Source organism: Nanorana parkeri, unplaced genomic scaffold (genome assembly GCF_000935625.1).
Source record: "Nanorana parkeri isolate BGI_ZX_2015 unplaced genomic scaffold, ASM93562v1 scaffold210, whole genome shotgun sequence".
NCBI classification, from domain to species: Eukaryota; Metazoa; Chordata; class Amphibia; order Anura; family Dicroglossidae; genus Nanorana; species Nanorana parkeri.
The window spans coordinates 1,665,131-1,685,434 of NW_017306478.1; the positions used below are offsets into that span (position 1 = coordinate 1,665,131).

Here is a 20,304-nt window from a genome sequence, read left to right on the forward strand (position 1 = left end):
TAGTGTTCCAGTTTAAATATTTAGTTTGAATTGTATTGATGGTTAAAGGAAGCAACGGGGCCTAAATGTTATCTTCCATTGGCTAGGAAAACTGTCCAGCAGCGGTCATGTGACACCAATTGTTCAATACAACTCTTTTAGCAAGACATGAGGAACTCTTGCTCGTGGCCATCTCTTCATCCTCAGAGTAGGATTTTAATTGTTTTTTTTTTACCGCAATGATTATTTAATAGACGTTGAGGAAAGCGAAAGGTTCATCTCGGTTTGATCATGAGTGCAAATCATATTTATATGTGCTAATCACGTTCACTATATTGCAGGTATCCACTAGGTCACAGCATACAGAATCAAAGGTTTTGCATTCTTAATGGAATGTTTTTCAAGATAACAGCACCACGAAAAAAAAAAAAAGAGAGAGATACACTTCATCAACACACACCCTGAATTAATCGTCGTTATTATTCGCAACATTTTTTTTTGTTCACAAGATAAAGATTTCATTTTGTTTTGTTTTTTTTAAACGTACCATCACATGCAGCGCATTCCATATCCGAACAATGCAAAAAAATGAGGTAATAGGAGTCATATATAGATATATATAATATAAAAACAAATTAGTAACGTCTCTAAATAAATAAATTATAATTAAAAAGGCCAAAAACAACTATAAAAATAATTAAATAAGAGCCCACAAAAAACTCTACAAGTTAGTCATAAATTATGATTGTTAAATATAAGGCATTTAAAGTCACAAAACCCTGTGATCTACAACGGTTCCAAAATCATCCTAAAAGCGGTCTAAACCTCACGAGATATTAAACACGTGGTACCCAAAACACAGATACTGTCTCCGACAATACAGCCCATCGATTGTAGGGTTTCATACACACAAATAGCTTTTGATTAAAAACTTGGTGCTTTTTTTTTTTTTACATTTTTGTAAAATGTTTTTTTTTTGAAAAAAAATGTGCTTGTTCTTTAAGAGTTTAATACTTTTCAGTTCCAGCACTATGACAGTCGCAGTCTACCTACCAGGTTACCAGGTTGTGCCCTTGAAGAGTTTCTCCAGGAGCCTGAAACTCTTGCCTTTCACAAGGGGGCTGCTTCGTGATTTATAGATTAGAGTTCATTGTAGGGAAGGCAAAACTTTGTTCAGGTATTGGATAGAGTAGGAGAAGATTATGACCTCTAATGGGTTTCTATTAGACATGTAAGCTGCGGCAGAATTCGTTGCGGATATTTAGTTATTTCGGGATCCTAAATTAAATTTGGTTCGGGTTTCTGATTCGGACGAAATCCGAATTTTCGTTCGTTTCGGATAAGTTTACGAGTATTTGTTGCAAATACCACAGAAAACCATATACAGATATTGATACTAAAGCTAAATCTCCCAGACCCAAATAGCATTCGGGATCCGAATTTCCAAATTGCATTTAGGAGCTCCCGAATGGCATTCGGATCTGGGAGCCTCAGCTTTAGTAATATATGTATATGGCTCCCAGACACCAATGGATTTCGGGAGCTCCCGAATGCATGTCAGAAATTCAGATCCCAAATGCTATTCGGGTCTGGGAGCCATATACATATATTACTAAAGCTGAGGCTCCCAGATCCGAATGCCATTCGGGAGCTCCTAAATGCAATTTGGAAATTCGGATCCTGAATGCCATTCGGGTCTTGGAGCCTCAGCTTTAGTATTATATGTATATACTGTATATGGCTCCCATGTTGCCGTAAAGAACATTTGTGTTCAGACCCATTCGGATGCATTCAACCGAAAAGCACATCTGATTGGCCAGAAAAGTCACATGTCCGATTCAGTTTTGTTTTTGAACGAAATTCAGACAGGATCTGAAATTCGGAAATGGAAATTCGGGTTTGGACACATACAGATGCATTGGGATCTGGAAATTCGGATGTGTCCGAATGTCTGAATTTCTGAAAATTCGTACGAATTTTGATTGGGAACTAAATGAATCGCACATGTCTAGTTTATTGCCATCTGAGACCTCTTTGAGGGCAACCAGCTCTTAGATAGTTTCACCGGAATAGGTGTCCTCATTAGAAAATTTAGATTTCCCTTTAGATTTCGATTTCCCCTTATGTTTTGTCCTGATGACAACAGTCACCAGGACGGGAAGGGAGGGTAAATCTTCCCAAATTGACAGACACAAAAGGTAATCAGAGGTTCTACACCTTCTCCACTCTATCCAAACCTACAGAAAAAAATTGTCTGGCGTTCCGCTTCTTCTTACAGGAAAGAAGGCTGCGTAATGCCTGAGCCCTCATCTGAAATCAGCTGTAGGGAAGATTGGTCTATAGTGCTACAGATATGTAATAAGTGGGTGTGAGGGAGGCAACTGGAGGATGGTGTACTAAAGGCACCCTCTAGAGAACTAAGCAGGCATCTATATCAGCCCCTACCCTAACAACCAAACCAGCTCAGGACTGCTGATTTCAGATAAAGGCTCAGAGCCTAAAGGCAGCCCTCTGCCACAGAGTTAATAAACCCAGGTCTATAAAAAAAACTGAACAGCCCCCTTTGTGATTACATGGAAATAGCTGAACTCTGTCCTGGACAACTTCTTCAAAGACTTTGCTCTCAGAAAAATGGGGTATATCCCACAAAGAATAAACTGCGCTGTCTGGTTTCCCTCTGCTGATGCCGAGGACCCCTTCGCCAAGCTGCGCGGATTTCAGAAAGGACGGACGTAGCAGAATGGCGATTGATCTGTCCTAGGATGGCTTCTCTGGCTCGTTTAAAGGCGGTCAACTGTTTACAAGCAAACAGTTGTCCATTTGTTATTATTAGGTAAATTGTGCTTTTATTGAAGGATTTAAAATGGCTTTTCGTTGTTTATGCTACCGTAGAATGTCAGCCCTTTCAGGAATCCTGCGGAGAACTGGCGAGGTGTTAATAACACCATTGGATTTGTGACAAAACAGAGGTGCAGCAACGGTTGCATTAGTACAATCAATATGTAATATCTGGCCTATCCACTGAGGCAGGTGTGCGTGTTAATGGCAGGCTATGCCCCTGAATGTCAATTAGTCTTCTGTGTGTTTGTTTTTCCATTAATCATAAAGGTGCACAAGTCTAGTTGGCCAACGCTAGAGGATAGCTAGATGCTCTCGACTGGGTACTGTGATGACCACACCTGACATTTTATGAACGCAGACTACCCTTGACTAATTTTACCCTGGCATTTTTTTTTATATATTTAAAGACAGGAGCTAAATTTATAATACTTCAATGTGTCGCCTTGCAGCTATTAGCTACTGAGCCCCATCCTGTTCTAGAGGCCACACCTCTTATAGAGAACACTGTTGTTTTCATGGGCAAAAGGTAAGAATCTTGCGTTACTATCACTGAGATAAATGCAAAATAGCCTAAAATACTAAGTTGCTGCTAAGTAACAAAAGAATGAAGAATATATGAATATATGAATGAAGAATATAGGTGCATTTTGGCTCTTTAGGGCAGGACTTGAAAAATACACACTGGTGGCTTATTGTAATTCAATAATGTAGAGCAAAGTGCAATGAGAGCTCCTTTTCCCTTGTGTAAATTGTGAAGGGTAATTAGTAAATGTCAACACTATAGGGTGAAAAAAAAATCCTCAGATTACTATTATTTCCATTTGTGTAATTCATTTTAGGAAGCTCTTTTTTTGCTTATTTAAAATTTCGAAGGGTAATTGGTAATTTTCAACACCATAGGGTGAAAAACAAATTCCCCAGATTATCATTATTTCCCTTTGTGTAATCCCTTTTAGGGCCAGCAGTGTTAAAATGCTTGTGGCCATTTTGTACGCATGGCTGTGTTTCCCTTTCTTTATATTATTTAAGAGCCACCCCTACCCAAAACTGATACTCTGGCATGTTTTTTTAGCAAACGGAATTCCTTGCCTCGTAATATCTCTTGGTGTCTCCTATGGTGACTTATTCCATTTCTGACCCACCTGCTATCATGCTCCCCAGTGGATTCTTCATAGAAAGACATCAAGACAGGAGCCTCTGTGGTAGCCTTTTGAGATGGGCCAGAGATGCAAACCAACGCACATTAATGGCAATGGAGTCTCCAAGACATGAAGCCCAGCTTGTCAATCAACTCACCAGGGTCCAGCCAAAAGCAGAATATCAGTTTTTTTGTATAGTTGAGCTTTACAAAAAAATCAGGGATGTATGTCTGTGAAGGTTTTAATTTATTCAGGTCATGGTACATCTAGTAGTAGATGGTCGTGTTCAACTGCACTTGTTCTGCAATGCTGAAGACATTTCACACCCATCTAGAGCTGAGGAAGCTACTTTACTAGCGAAACGTATTCAACATTACAGAGCAAAGCCCAGTGGAAGGGGACTACATACTATCAGGAATGTAGACAGAAAAAAAAGGCTGCAAAGGACCTCTCCCCAGCATCAGCAGAGTCCACCCGTAATTTTGAAAGTTTTGCCTTTTGTATCATCCTCTGTAAACATAAGTAAAGAGTAATACATTAGTTCAACTAAAGTAACTAAACTTAAGGCTCCAAACCAATCCTTTTTTTTGTTTTTTGTTTTAAAACTGTAAACAGGATTTTATTCTTCGCCTCAATTTCAGAAGTTGGAAAATGTAAAATGTGTCAATGGCTCCTTCAAGCACCAAAAAAAAAAAAGGTAAAGATAAATAAAACGGTAAATATTATTTGGTGCAAAAATAGGCTAATAGCAACATGTCCACCACAAGATGACTAGGGCACCGAACACAATATTTTTTTTAAGCTAACATGCTCCGGATGCCATCCACAGTAATAGCTACGACCCCTACTTGATTCTACATATTAGAGAGGTATATGTACAATTCTTTGCAGTGCAGGATTGGCAAGCCAGACTGACACAATAGTACCTGTGAAGGGCCAGTCTTCGTCTCCAGCGATCGGCCCTGTGGCAGGGAGAAGGCCCGCTTCCCCTGCGAAACGGGGCATTATGGCTGTTAAGATCCTCCAGTATTTTTTTTTTTTAGTTACGTGCCTACGATTCATCTACAGAATAATGTGCTTGCAGACTGTCCTTAAAATGGCTCAGGAAGCAAAAGGTTTGCTGCAGGTGGAGGCCGTGAGGACCTGATAAAGAGAATTCGGATGCCAACGTGGGGGATTTTTCTCAGCTGTCCTCCCCGAGCTGCGTTTCGATGTCCACTCTACAGATAGGGCACTTCTTACTGTTTGCTAGCCACTGATCAACGCAGAATTGGTGGAAGAGGTGCATACAGGGTAACCTCCTGCAGAAAGAGGAAGGAAATGAGAAGGATGAGTGATGTTTGAAGTGTAGGTAAACCCTAGCAATGAATTTCTCTGATTTGCTCTTTTGGTCTATTAAATAAACCATTGCAAGCATTTTGTTATATTTGTATGACTGCAAAAGAAAAGCCTGAAAAAGGAAAAATATACAGGAACCAAATCTAAGGGCTGGTAAGCTGTAATAAATATATTGTTCACTGGTTATTGTCCTCGAGTTCTTCCCTTACCTAATTCAATTCCAGTACAATCCTATTCTTGTTCCTGGTATAATTACTCAGGTTCTACGTGTCTCTAAAGGAAACTATTACAGATACAGGGGACCTGAGAAGAGCAGCTTTCTCATTACCTGACATCCTCTCCGTCTTCAAGCATTGACAGGCAGATTGTACACTTCTCGTCTGTGTCAGCCTCCTCCTCATCTTCTTTCATGTCTTTGCCATCATGTGGTATCCTCTGCCATACAATTAATAAAAGAGACAACAATTAAGAGAGGAATATTACCGAGAGCCAATTGGTTTAACCTAGGAGTGAGCAGTCAAGCGGCATGTTGTCCTGCTGGCAACCACAAAGGTTAGGTGAGTTCCAGGGCACAGTACACATCTGCATTATCCATATTATTTTGCACATCGACAAACTGGCCCTGAACGAACACTGATTCCAACAGTCAACCAATGTTAGCCTCCACCCTTAGATAAGAGCTTCAGCTGAGACATTACACAGCTGTTCTGACATGTTCCCTTTGGCGATATCTGCATGTACATTGTCATGTTTCTTCAAGGGAGATGATCTTGAAGAATAAGGAGCCAACCAGTACTGGTGGGGTGTTCCAAGATGGTGCCTGCGCTGCCACATGAGCTTGTGTTTGTGATAAGTAACGGCAGCGAGGCAAAAATGCGGCTTTCCTTATAGATAGAGGGAACATCATTATATTTTGTTTTAACAGGTGATTATATAGGCTGAGGCAGCATCTAGACTGTTAGTGAGAGTACACACGGACCATAGCATGGATTGTCGAAAGACGGTAAGATACTTGGGTTCTGGTAACCTTGAAATGGGGTTGTGCATTAGCGCACGAGGGCCTACTGACATCTGATAATTTATCAGTAGCAACACCCTGTGCTCATTGCCAAGCTGGTTGGTCATGCCGGGGCATAGCTTTGATTAGAGTGCGAAAGCTGTATCATTCCAGGTCGGGGGGAACCCATTAAGTTCTGTTTCAATCATTTTTAATCATTTGAGAGTTTTACATATAGATTGTAAGCACTGAAAAATAACTCGTTGAACGAATGAGATAAAGACAGTGTAACAGATGTTATCAAGAATAAGTGTAATTACAGAGAAGGTGCTCTTCCTTATTTATGGGCTAGTAAGACTAAGTGCATTTATATCAAAATCATACAGCACTTTGGGGTGCCAAAATCTTGAACGCATTTTGTGCTGAGATTAAGTGCTTTCTCGAAGAAATGCTTTCTGTGCCTTAGTGTGAAATGCATCAGAACATTGCAGCTGGCTATTAGAATAAGCTTTCAAGATTGTGATATTCCACTGCTTGGTATTACTTTGATAAGCTAACCTAACACCTGCTTTACAGACATGGAATGCAGAGCATGATTTTACCTGGAGGGGTGTATATAGATGCATACATAGTGCCATTATGTAGTAGAGACAGACCTAAGGGAGGCCATAGAGAGGAGTAGCAAGGGGTGGTGGAGGGAGTACTCATGTAATGGGGTTAAAGAGAATAATTGGGGAAGAGTGAATGGGAGAGGAGAGGCGAGGAGAGACAGTTTGCTTCTGGTAGGGTAAGGCTTACATAATAATAATAATACTAACATAAACTATCATTCTCAATGTTTGAGAAGCTGTGAGACATGAAAGTACATGTATATAAAGTGTGTGATGGTTTGTACCTTTTTGTACTTGTGTGGAAACGTGCATCTTTCAATGATGTTTTGCACTGCTCCCCGCGTCACACTTCCCAGTCTGTCCTCTAACTGCAGCAGTTCCTGAAATCAGACAGGCGCAATCATTCAATGTACGTCCTCGTCACATTATAAATAGTAAAATAAATACTGCCACAATGATAAGCAATGTGGACGGATTCAACCTCTCCAGCTTACAGCTAATTTCACATATACCAATAAATTTGTCAAATTTAATTCCCTCTTTTTTTTGTGAGGCTCTAACATCCTGCACCACTTTCTACATCACAGTTCTGAATCCTAAGCATCCCGGTACTTGCAGTTATAGAATTACTGTACTTTAAAGGGATTCCAATGTGTTTTTATTATTATGTGAAATGCTAATTTTTTTGTGTATTTCTTTTCAATCAGATAAACACTGCATTCGAACACTTCATATTATCACTTGAAGCCGGCAATGGTGATCTTAGCAAGTCTTCACAACTGCTGCGCTAAACAGAGACATGAAAGGGACATGAAAGGGACAGAGGTGGGACAATGCCCCTTCCTCCTCTCCCAAGTAAAGATAGCAGCCTCTTAACATAATCTGCCAGAAAAACCAAAGCAAATGGCCAACTTTCTTAATAAAAAATCTAATATGTTTTTAAACAGTGATGAGTATATAGCTAGTTAAGGGTTGCAGCGGTTGCAGCTGGGTCCTGGCTCTGGCACTCCACCACTGTCCTGAAATCATTAGTATGTATTTTAGAAAAACTGTCACATGACAATAAACAAAAATGTATCAGTACTTGTATCTGTGAGTACTTGGGCAAACATTAGTACTTGTACTCGCAAAACTGGTATCTGTGCATCCCTTTATTTACATTTGTAAAAACCAAATCATAGATTAAAACAGAGATGTACAAATCCCAGGAGCTCCGTGTGTTCCTTACAAATAACAGCGGCCTCCTAATTTTTGAATTTTTCTCTAGTCTAGTCTTGGAGCACGAAAAGTATCTGTAATTGTACCGAGTGCGGTAGTCGGTATCGGTGCATCCCTACTGTAAATATATATCATATTTATTTATAAACTTCTAAAAAGTAACCATTGCATTATCTCCACAATTCTTTCTCCCCCAAGATCCGCAGCACCGTTGTTGGTGTGTCTGCAGATGCCTATTAAAAATAAGACGGTACCATTTCCTGCCTTTGTACATCTTTACATCCTGACCAGATATTATACAACATATTCTATATGGCCAAACATTTGTGGACACCTGACTATCACAGGTATATAGGCTTGTTGGACTTCCCATTCCCAAACCATGGACATAGAGTCCCTCCCTTCCCCTTTGTGGCAGTTACAGCCTCCAGTCTTATAGGAAGACTTTCCACAAGATTTTGGGGTGTGTCTGTGGGAATTTGGGTCCATTCAGCCAAAAGACAATTTGTGAATATTGGATGAGAAGACCTGGCTCACAATCATTGCTTCAGTTCATCCCAAAGGTATTCAGTAGGGATGAGGTCAGGGCTCTGTGGAGGACATCCAACTTCCAGTTCTAGTTTTTTGTTTTTTTTCTCTTTTGAATTGTGCAACAATGACAATATAAAAAAAAACTCAGCAGCTTCTATTCCAGTGTAGGAGAGTCTTATCTGCTCTCAAACATATTATGCCTGACCGGGTGATAACATATCTGTGAGACTTTCAACTTATCTTCCTACTTTATGTACTCTCTTGTATTCTTTATGGTATGTCTTTCCTTCCCTCCTTTAAGGATCCTCTATTGCCCCTTCCTTTTGGTACTATGTACCCAAGCCCTGGTCTTAAGCTGACCATACACTGAGCTGACCCATAAGCTCGCCCACTGAGCTGAAAGAGAACAAACTCCCGGTTCCCTTGTCCCTGCTAAACAGCATGGATGGAGGAACCTTCCCTGCCAGCTACTGTATTGTGACAGTGACTGACAAATAGTCAGGTTAGATCACCCCAATCTGGACACAATAAGTCAGAAAGTTTTGGCCGGAGTTTCACTAAAACAATCCAGAAATGTCCTGTTCTGTAAGAGTCCGGCCACGTTGGGTGACCACACAGGCTTATATGACTTGCTCACAGCTTTGGTCCTACTGAGATGTTGAGCTGCCTGTGTAATAATTAGGATTGTAGCTAATAACATACAATTTTATAAACTGTTCGAGCTAATGCATTTTATGGGTACTTTTGGAGCAAACAATATGCTAAGCCAGGTAAGGTAAGACCACTCTTGTATTTTCCAGGTATGAAAGTAGTGGTGTATTTTCAAAACCAACCAGAGCAATCGGGCCTCAAGTCTCATACTTCAACACCTATTCGCGTTACCTATGGCACGTGTAAGGTGACTGGATTGTGAAGGGTGCTTAGATCTCTTAAGGTTTGTACATACACAGGGTTCCTAGATCTAGTCTTAGAGTACAAGCTTCCCAATCAGTCCTCTTTCAAGTTGAGGTGGCCTACTTGGAGGAACCATGAAAAAGTACTGGAACAGCAGTGTAGGTGCTTGGTCAACCAAAGCAAACTTTCATTATCTGAATGCATTAAGCCATTCTTCCCAATACTACCTTTTATCTTCCGTTTGCATGGTAGGCGTGAGAATTCATGTCAGTCCCATCTTTAATTGCAATATGGGCAGCACAGTAGCGTAGTGGCTAGTGCTTCTGCCTTGCAGCACTGGGGGTCCCTGGTTGAAATCCTGACCGGGTCATTATCTGTAAGGAGTTTGCATGTTCCCCATGTGCTTGTGTGGGTTTATTCCGGTATCCTCCCACACTCCAAAAGACATGCTGGAAGGTGAATTGGCTCCTGTCTAAATTGGCCCTGTATGTATGCATGTAAGATAGGAACCTTAGATTGTATGCTCTTTGAGGGCAGGGGCTGATGTGAATGTGTAAAATTGTCTGCTATATAAATACCAATAATAAATAAAAAGGACTTTGGTGTCCTATTGTCAGATGCTGAGCGATCCGCTGTGTCTGTCACACCTAACTCTTTGCTCCTCTTTAGCATAATTTAAAGGCTTGAAAATCCAAAATCAGACTAATAAACCAGCTAGTTGCTTAACAGTCCAAATCTGATTATGAACACATGTATGGATACTTTCGTATGGTTTTCATATCAGCATAAAGCCTATCTATGGGCAGATGTGAAGGGGCCCAACACTTTTTGGTTGCACAATCAGTGATGAGGTTAGAAATCGTTGATACTTGCCAAATGTCCATATAGTTTGGAAATCAGTCTTTAAAATCAATTTGCATTCAACATTCACAGAGAATTTATTTAAGACCGAGGGGCACGGGGGCCCTTAATGGTTCTGCTATGGGGCCCTCGTCACAGTAACAGTCTGCAGGTACATTACTGTATGGTACAGAGAGAAGTAATTTTTGCTCTCTCACTAACAGCCCACTCATCACATTCTACAACACTTGATGTGCTTTCATCTACGCTATTGTCAGTAGACAAGCAAATAATCTTCCCACACAAATGTAACGCCATCTTTACCATTGCACTGGAAATCAAAATAATTATACATCACAGGCTGACCCCCACGTCCCCAATAAGAGAAGATAGTCCTACAAGCCATATAACACTACCAGATGCAATATTAGATTCCCTGTGCAGCTTTCCTGTCCTGGGGATTTATTATTTAATTACAAAGGTGGGAAGACGTCGCTGCAGAAAAGATATGCTGCAGTAAACTGCGAGAGCTCTGACACATGAAAACATTCTAGCTGTTCTGAGCTGAACTATCCAGAAACAGATAACTAGTTAATAGTTAAACTGGCTTACACAAAGTTACCCCATTCAGAAGCACTTTTACTGCTGCATTTGGATGGATGGCCTGAGACTCATATGTGGTTTTGATCGATTGTCACTTATGCACTTGACTAGACGGTTTGAGTCTCATTAATACTCATGGTTGCATAGACTCTGACTCTCACCCTTGGTTGGATGGACTGTCACTCTCACCCTTGGTTGGATGGACTGTCACTCTCACCCTTGGTTGGATGGGTTGTCACTCTCACCCATGGTTAGATGGACTGTCACTCTCACCCATGATTAGATGGACTGTCACTCTCACCCTTGGTTAGATGGACTGTCACGCTTACCCTTGGTTAGATGGACTGTCACGCTTACCCTTGGTTGAATAGACTGTTACTCTAACCCTTTGTTAGATGGACTGTGACTCTCACTCTTGGTTGGATGGACTGTCATTCTCACCCTTGGTTGGAGGAGTTGGATGGACTGTCACTCTCACCCTTGGTTGGATGGGTTGTCACTCTCACCCATGGTTAGATGGACTGTCACTCTCACCCATGATTAGATGGACTGTCACTCTCACCCTTGGTTAGATGGACTGTCACGCTTACCCTTGGTTAGATGGACTGTCACGCTTACCCTTGGTTGAATAGACTGTTACTCTAACCCTTTGTTAGATGGACTGTGACTCTCACTCTTGGTTGGATGGACTGTCATTCTCACCCTTGGTTGGAGGGACTGTCACTTTCACCCTTGGTTGGTTGGACAGTCACTGTCACCTTTGGTTGGATAGACAGTCACTCTCACCCATGGTTGGATGGACTGTCACTTTAACCCTTGGTCAGCTGTGCTGCCACTTTTACCCTTGGTTGGTTGAACTGTCACTGTTACCCTTGGTTGGATGGGCTGACACTCAGAGACTTGACTGTCAGCCTCTCACTCCTGGTTGGATAGGCTGTCACTCACACCTTTGGTTGGAACAATTGTCACTCACACCCTTAAATTGATGGATTGTCACTCATACCCTTGGTTGGATGAACTCTCATTCACACATGGGATTGGATGGACTGGTCACTTACACACTTTCATGGATCTTTTTCAACCTATGGAACTATGTGACTTGGTTAGATGTACTGTCACTGGTTGGATGGACTAACAGTCATATTCTTGGTTGGGTGTACTGTAACTAATACCCTTAGCTGAATGGGCTGTAAATGACATGCTTGATCTAATGAGTTTGAAGGCTGTAATGACAGTCATCGGCTTAATTGAGAGTACTATCACTCATGTACTAGGTCTAGGGACTGCTATTCAAGTACTTAGCTGGACTGATTGTCATTCATGCACCTGTCCAGAGAGTCCTGCACATATTTGGGTAGATGACTATCACACAGATACTTGGGTGGATGGGCTATGATGGACACACTATGTTAGATCGACCATGGAGGACGTACTTAGTTGAATGTACTGTAATAAACATACCTGGTTGGGCAGTCTCTTATTGTTTAGCAGGGATCGACTATATCTCATACATGTTGAATATAGGACGAACTATTGTGTATACATTTAAGGGGACTCTCAGATTTCTGATTGGATGAATGAATGGTCAATGCTAGGATTATTTTTCTAAATGGCAGACATTAAAATGAAGCAAGAATCTACTCACTTCATAGCTTTCCGTCACAGCAGACGTGTGCCGCGCTGGACTGAGACCCTGGAGGGCAAGGAGATGAAGCTGCGGGTAGGGGTAATTTCTGATTTCATGGACAACCTTTCAAAACAGACAAGAGAAACAGTTAATTGCTTGTGAACTGTCACATCAAGCCTGACATGACTGTCCAACAAACATTGTCCTACATGCTTCAGCCCAACAGGGTCTCAACACTTCATCTGCCAACTATGGGAATTCAGAGAATGGTGGGTTTCTATGGACATCACCTCCATAAAAGCTAGTACTAGAAAAATCCATCCTGTACATGCGAGCACACTCGTCTTTCATGTATTCATGTTTTTCAACTAGTAATTTATATAATCGATAAGAACTTGTTAGCTCTCTTTATGAAAAATAACCCAGATTTTTTTATGCACAACTAGCACCTCGTCATAGGATACAATAGAAAAAACACGTACTGCTTAATAACAGGCATGTTAGGGCCACCCAGTCACATGATCTTTAATTATGGGGAGAGGGAAATCCACTCATCCCCATAATTAGAGCCGATGTGTGACACTGCAGCTGTCACATGTTGCCTCTATAGATCGAGAACTGAGCGTTCACATACCGCTGATCGCTCAGTTCACAATCTTCTCCCTGCTGCAGAGACGAGTGACGGTCGGTCACCGCTCCCTGCAGGGATTCCCCCTCCCCTCTCCGTTCCTCCATCGCTGACTGGAGGAACGGAGGGGGCTGGCACAACTGGCTCTGCCTTCAGAGAGGCAGAGCCATCTGTCAATCAGGTGGTGGGATGGATCCCGACAATATTGTCGGGATCTTTTGGGGCCACAGTGCGGCTCTCTGCTGTCAGTATATAGCGAGCAATAGCTAAAAAGAACTATGGCCCAAAACAGTTGGGCCATAGTTCTCTTTTACGGGAAACCTGTAGTAAGAGACGTCTGTGGGTTGCCTTTAGACGTGCAGCCGCAAAAAATTAGTTTTCGTTTAGTTTAGTTTCGTATTTCCGAAATATGGTCCTGTATGTGTTTCGGATTCGGATCGGATTCGTAATTCGGAAGAATTTTCGAAATTTGGGGTTTTGCGCGAACGGACGAATGACATTTCTGGTTGCTGTGCTCTAGTCTTCAATATTAAAGGGACATTCAAATCATTTTCTTAATTGTTTTTTATCCGTTTAAACGTTGACAGTGCACGCACAGGAACATGAAGTAATGTTTTGTTTTTATCATCAAATGCTATAAAAAACTGCAGCTTGCCCTATTCTTTCTGCTCTGGAACACACCAAAGCGCATGCGAACGCATCAAAAACGCATGTGAACGTCCTGGAACGCACTGAAAGCCCATTTTAGGCTAAAAAACCCCCCCAAAAAACGGCCCAGTACGGTTCAAAAAGGTGGCAAAACACACTGCAGTGCATGTGCAGAAACTCATGCAGATTTGGTCTGCATGTGGTGTGAACAAGCCCTCAGTCTCCCCTCCCTCAATGATAAGACTGCAACATTGTAACATTGTAGCAAGTACAAGAGACTGCAGCAGGGGGCTGATCTATGTCAGACATTTGTGAACACAGCCAAGAACTGCACGGACACTGTTTTTTTTTTTCATGATTGTGCGATCTCTAAGCTGGTATCTCAGCGCAGGATGTAGATGGTGATCCTGGGTGATGCCTGAACAAGGATGTCTCTGTCCTTTAGAGAGGAAAAGCAGATGAAGGCATTGTCAGGGGGGAGTCCTGCGATCGCTGCGAGATGTTATAAATGCCTGGAAGTGTAACGCTGACATATTACTTGGCATGGATGTACCTAACATGAATACCTACATGTACCTAACATGAATAATATATCTGACGCCGGGTCGGTTATGAAGACATTGTACTTTATGTTGTGACTTTGTAACACGGCGCGGCGCAGCTTTCTGCCTTGCTTGGTTTTCCATTAGGGGTAATTTTTCACTCTGTTCTCATTCTCTCCGCAGATTCATGCTCCAGCAGCTGCTCGCTGTCTTCAACTACAGAACAGATCTCGCACCCGCCCCTGTGTCATGCTGCACGCCGCGACTAATGTACTAGCGAATGTTCTAATCATATCCCGCCTCTCCTGGAAAAGACGCGTCGAAGAGGCCGGCCACATTCAGGGCTGTATTTAGACATCGCGTTGTCCTAGTCACACCTGAACGATGAATGATGAGCCTTTCGCGTCATGCCGCCGTTCAAGTACAAATTAAAGCGGAACCCCGGGATAAGCAAATATTATCCCCATACCAGAGTCATGTGTATTCATCCTGGAACCTTGGTGGTGAGCTTTGTGTATTCCTTCCAGATCTGTGCAAAACCTGGAGCTTCCTGTAACCGGTCACTGCTCTCTCTCCTTGTGCGGGGTGACTGGTCTCGTCTCCGCCCCCTCCAGTAATAAAGACCGGTCACTGCTGCTCTCTCTCCTTGTGCAGGGTGACTGGTCTTGTCTCCTCCCCCTCCTGTAGTGTCCAGTAATGGGTGGACCTGCTGGGTCCCTCTCACAGCTCTGCTCCCTGTACAGCACAGTGATGATGTCCCCACTCCTTGTACAAGGTAATATCTGGTTTATACAGGCATTTAGAGCACACAAAGTGAATTTACACATGGAATATATATAAATAAAATATGCCTGGAGTTCAGCTTTAAAGTGAATCATACCTGGATGACACCTCTCTACATCCCCCCTGCGCCCGCTACAGTTCTCTTGCTGATTTGGAACATAAGTCCAGGGGTGGACAGGAGAGGGACGCAAAAAACAAAAAAGTGGTGGTGCCCCCTTTAACCCTGCCGCCTCGGGCACTGGCCCACGGGGTGGCTTTATGGTAAATACAACCCCGACTGCTTTCCAGTCTGTAATAAATGCTGCAGATCAACTGAAACACCTCCGGTCCCTGCCAGTCCCTGCCAGTCCCTGCAATAGTGCAGTTGCTAATGAAAAATTATTTTTTCAACCTATAAAGCCCTCAGACAATCTTATACCTTATTATTACATCTCATCTTTAGTATCTGGACATAAACCCATGTGTAAGGAAAAGTTGGCGGCTGCGCATACGTGAAAACCTGCATTCCGAATGGCCAGAAAACATGCTCTGGTGCGCATGTGCATGCAACCAGAAGTGCGCGGGAAGATGCGCACACGGCCGACACACAGGAAGTGACATCTCATCTTAATGGATTGCCCTATATAAGCAAGCCTGCCTTTTGCTTCAGTGCTGATGGTCTTCAGCTTGTACCCTGAACCTGTGGATTGCCTGTTGCCCTGTTCTTGGACCTGGATTGTTTGACTCTCTTTCTGCCTGCCCTTTGACCTCGGCCTGTTTTCTGGACTTCCCCTTGCCTGTCGTTTTTGAACCTCATGGTTCTGACCTCGGCTTCCTCAACCACGCTCCTGCCTCACGTTTCTGCCACCACGCTGCCTGCCCGGTTTTACCTCAGCCACGTTAACCACTCTGCTTCTGGTTTAGGGTTGCCACCTTTTCTTAAGCAAAACCCGAACACTCTAGCAACGCGCAAACATTTTTTTGGGGGATAATTCTTATTCATATAGAAATAGCTCCAACCATTCATGTGTAAATATCCCACTTGGGACTATTTTCAGCGGGGGGCCAGTAGCCCCTATCATAATTTTGGTTGCCCCTGTCTGCCTGACATCTTGTGTCCGGGTTTCTGCTGCCATGAAACCCGAACACAGCATTCAAAACCCGGACTGTCCGGGTGAATCCTGGACAGGTGGCAACCCTATTCTGGTTATCTCTAGCATGGTGCCCAGTCTCCCTATTCTCATGCTTCTCGCAGTCCTGCCACACTCTGTCTCCACCTCCAGGGAGTGCAGGACGCATGACGCAAGAGAGGCCTCCTCTTCCACCGGTCTCCTTCCAGGTACATGACACCATGACTGGCGGAAGAATAGTTTGAATTTTTCTCTCCTGGTCACCAATCATCTTTTAGCTTCAGGGCCCAATTCCACCCAGGGCCACATGGTAAAGCATGTGCACAGGTTTGCTATTGTTTCTAATAGTGCCAGTTCACATCTGTGCAGTGCACTGACGTGCGTTGGCCTGAACGGTTCAAGTTTTAAACTGATGATATATATATATATATGTTAATTATATCAATCTAATCTTTGTTTTAAAAAAACAATAAAGATATGACAAAGGATTCCCAGAGCGCAATGGGTTATCTAAAGAGACAGCACAGCAGTAGTTGTCTTCTTTCAGACACTCTGGGGGGAATTTATCAAAACTGGAGCAGGCAGAATCTGGAGCAGTTGCTCATAGCAACCAACCAGCTTCTCTCTTCAGTTTGTTCAGTTAAGATTCGAAGAAAAAAAAGAAAGATGGAAGCTGATTGGCTGCCATGTACAGTCACCCCAAATTTTGGCTGCTCCAGTTGTTATAAATTCCCCTCACTGTCTCTGATTTTAACCACGGTTCGAACCGTACAAACGAAGAAAGGTGGAGGAGCCACTGATCTGACTCATTCACTTGCGTGTGTAAATTTAGGCTTGAGCTATCGAGCTCTGTTAACATCGGGAGCTTAGGCAGAAACTGGAAAAGATGCGAAAAGGTGCCAAGAGCTCCACCTGCTGGCTGAAAGCGAGAATGCACCTTATTCATAGGTTTTGTTTCATGTTTATCTAACTTTAAAAAAAAAAAGATACAATTTTTCAATTTTGGATATTTTTTTAGTCTTCGTCAGAAAATATGTACAAAGCCACCAAACATTCAATTTTAGGAATCTAGAAGAGTGAGTCCTCATACTAGGCAGGAAGCAGCAGGCCATTGATCCTCTGCCGGTGTACTGACAATCATCTCAGCACGCTGCTATTATAAGAGGAGGAAGGAATTTCCCCCGTCTCAGCTGGGTAGCTCGCAGACAACTCCATCGCTAATGGATAATACAAACTGACACTGAAATCTCATAGACAGTCTCATATGTTGTGTAGGTGGATACGGTATGCGTGCTCTACAATGGAAGCGTGCGTGAAGGTAGAGTATCAAAAGGACATTCACAGTGGGAGCCGATGAAGGTGTCATGTAGAAAAGCGGAGCCCCTGCAGGGGGCGCTATAGCAGTTGTTTTGTTCCAATAAAGTCTTTATTTATAAACCTCCCAGCTGGCACTGCTGGCACCCGCCAACCGTCACAGCCAACAGCCTCTCAAAGAGGACCTGCCACCTTCCAAAGAATGCTTCCAAATAAAGCAACGCAGGGTCTGTTTAACCCCCCCAGAAGACATATTTGAAGTTTGCTACTTTTCCTGCTATTGGACATCCGTCGGAAGGTTTGACGCATTTATAAAACGCATTAACCCCTTTTTTTTTGTAGTTTTTTGCATCCATGTTATAATCCACATTTTAGGCCTGAAAATTACTTCAAACCCGAAAACATTATGGAGGTTGTCCACAAAAGGGTGAAGAGTTTGGAGAAGGCAGGAGAAGTGAGCAATCTAGGACAACATAGCTGAACTGGAAAGTGATCTGAATTGGAGAATTTTTCCAAATCGGCTATTTTTGCCTAGATTGCTCACTTCTCCCGCCTTCTCCAAACTCTTCACCCTTTTGTGAATAACCCTGTATATTTTATGAAAGCCAACACCCTGTGCAAATGTTTATGTTGCTCGATATTATCGCAACTTATTATCAATTCCCAAAATTTTGGTGAAAAATGCACTTGAGTTACATTTTAGTGCCCCAAAACACAATAAAATACCCATTTGTTTACTAAAATATAAAAGAAGAGGTTACAAGGAGTAAATAGATACCCAACATGCCCGGGTTAAAAATTGTATGCGGCTGTGAAATGGCGACAAAATGTAGTACCCCAAAAAGTCCATAGACGATTTAAAAGCCCCCACAGGTCATCAGTTTAGAGATACGCAAAAATTTGGCCCTAGAATTATTGTTCTCCCTCCGGGGTGCGCAGCGATACCCGACATGTGTAGCGCAATCGTTGTTTTCATAGGTAGGCGCACCCGACACATGTTTACTTGTAGATGCGCATGCTCGCGGGGGCGAGGGGACTTTAAAACATTTTAAAAAATATTCTTACATTCATTTCATTTAATATTATTAAAAACAGTTAATTTTTTTTAATTGACTTTAATTGCTATGACACAGGTAGGCTTACAAGCACCCCATGTGATAGCCTATTGGTGGTGACAGGTCCTCTTTAAGGTGATACTGGGGATCCAAAAGACCCCTAGTGTCACCTTTACACTCAGATCGCACTTCAATAACTTATTGCTGAGCTTCAGGAGCCCGGAACTGACAGCTCAGGGACCGGAAGTGATGTAATCTGCGTTGCTCCCGGTCCCATAGAGCGGGGAGATCAACTAACAGACGTTCTCCGCTTTCCTCCTCAGCTTCCCGCCGACACCTGAGATGCCGGGCCTGGGCCTGCAGAAGGGGCAGCGAAGCCCGGGAAACACTGCGGGGGTGTCAGGCGGGGGCAGCCACTTTACCGGCCCGTAGAAGCGATCTGGCGACAGCTGAGTCGCCAGGATCGCTTCTATGGTAAAGCCGGCCGCCGGCTCTACAAATGTAAACAGAGTCGCCGGGATTCTGTTTAAACGGGCCCGCTGCCAGGGACATCCTATGTAAGTCACTGGTCGCGAAGGGGTTAAAGAATGAATTATCTCCCTGAGCTCTCTGAGTCTCTTTCGCTGCTTTTCGCTGAACTTCTGGATTTGCCATTCTTCAAAGGGGCATTCCAGGTCTCGGAAACATTCCGCGTGTTTATTACGCCTTCGCAGGTCCTAATGACTTTGTTTTAGAAATGGCAAACTGACGCGTTACTTTTAATGACTTGCCAATGAGACCAACCAAATTCTGACCACTGCCATTATCTAAGTTGCAGAGCTGGATCGTCCACAAGCCAACCTATGGCTTGGTGAATATTTAGGGGGCTCAACTAAAACTTTCATACTCTTGAAGTTACCTTTGGCCCTCTTGGGTGCAAGTGGAAATGCAATTGGTTAAAGAAGAACTTGGGTAATCAAAAAAACCGTAGGCCTCATTCACACGAGAAAAGGCCGGCACATACAGTTCCGTGCTGCGTGCGTGGCCGTATTGGGCAGCTCCCGGGAAGGACAGGTACTGCGTGTGATTTGTACGCAGCCCGTCTTTCTCTATGGCACTATGCGGCCGTACGCCGCCCTACGCTCACCCGCCCTGCACGTCTGGATGGATCCTGTATGCGTACGAGCCGGGACACCCGCACGTATCTGCACTTGAGGTGAGCGTAGGGCCGCGTACTCCCATAGAGAAGGACACGGGCTGCGTACTAATCACACGCAGCACCTGTCCTTCCTGGGAGCTGCCAGATACGGCCGTGCACACAGCATGGAGCTGTACGTGCCGGTCTTTTCTCGTGTGAATGAGGCCTTACCCATGCAGTGGAGGGCTCTGGTGGTCTAAGGACCTGTGACGCCATCACGTCTCATGGGGGGCACAAATAAAGTGAATATACTCACCTGATCCACAGTGATCGGCACTCACGCCTCTCTCCAGCTGCGGTATTGTCCCTCAGCATCCCCACAGCTAATGCAAGTCAATGGGCCTGCATAAGACGTGATGACGTCATGGGACCACCGGAGCTAAGGGAAGAAGAGGCTGCAGAGACCGCCCTTGAGGAACAGGTGAGTAAA

The 20,304-nt window shown here is 43.4% G+C and overlaps 1 protein-coding gene across 1 annotated transcript in view; it reads right to left on the reverse strand.

Annotated features, from left to right (window-relative positions):
- Window positions 1-4,707: 4,707 nt before the first annotated feature.
- Window positions 4,708-20,304, reverse strand: part of RNF165 (ring finger protein 165) — a 93,169-nt gene continuing 77,572 nt past the window's right edge. Inside the window, exons 5-8 of the mRNA XM_018555738.1 lie at window positions 12,637-12,741; window positions 7,190-7,285; window positions 5,626-5,732; window positions 4,708-5,260 (exon numbers count right to left, since the gene is read on the reverse strand). Coding sequence (XP_018411240.1) covers window positions 5,143-5,260; window positions 5,626-5,732; window positions 7,190-7,285; window positions 12,637-12,741 — 426 coding nt within the window. The 3' untranslated portion in view covers window positions 4,708-5,142. The remainder of the gene's footprint in view (window positions 5,261-5,625; window positions 5,733-7,189; window positions 7,286-12,636; window positions 12,742-20,304) is intronic.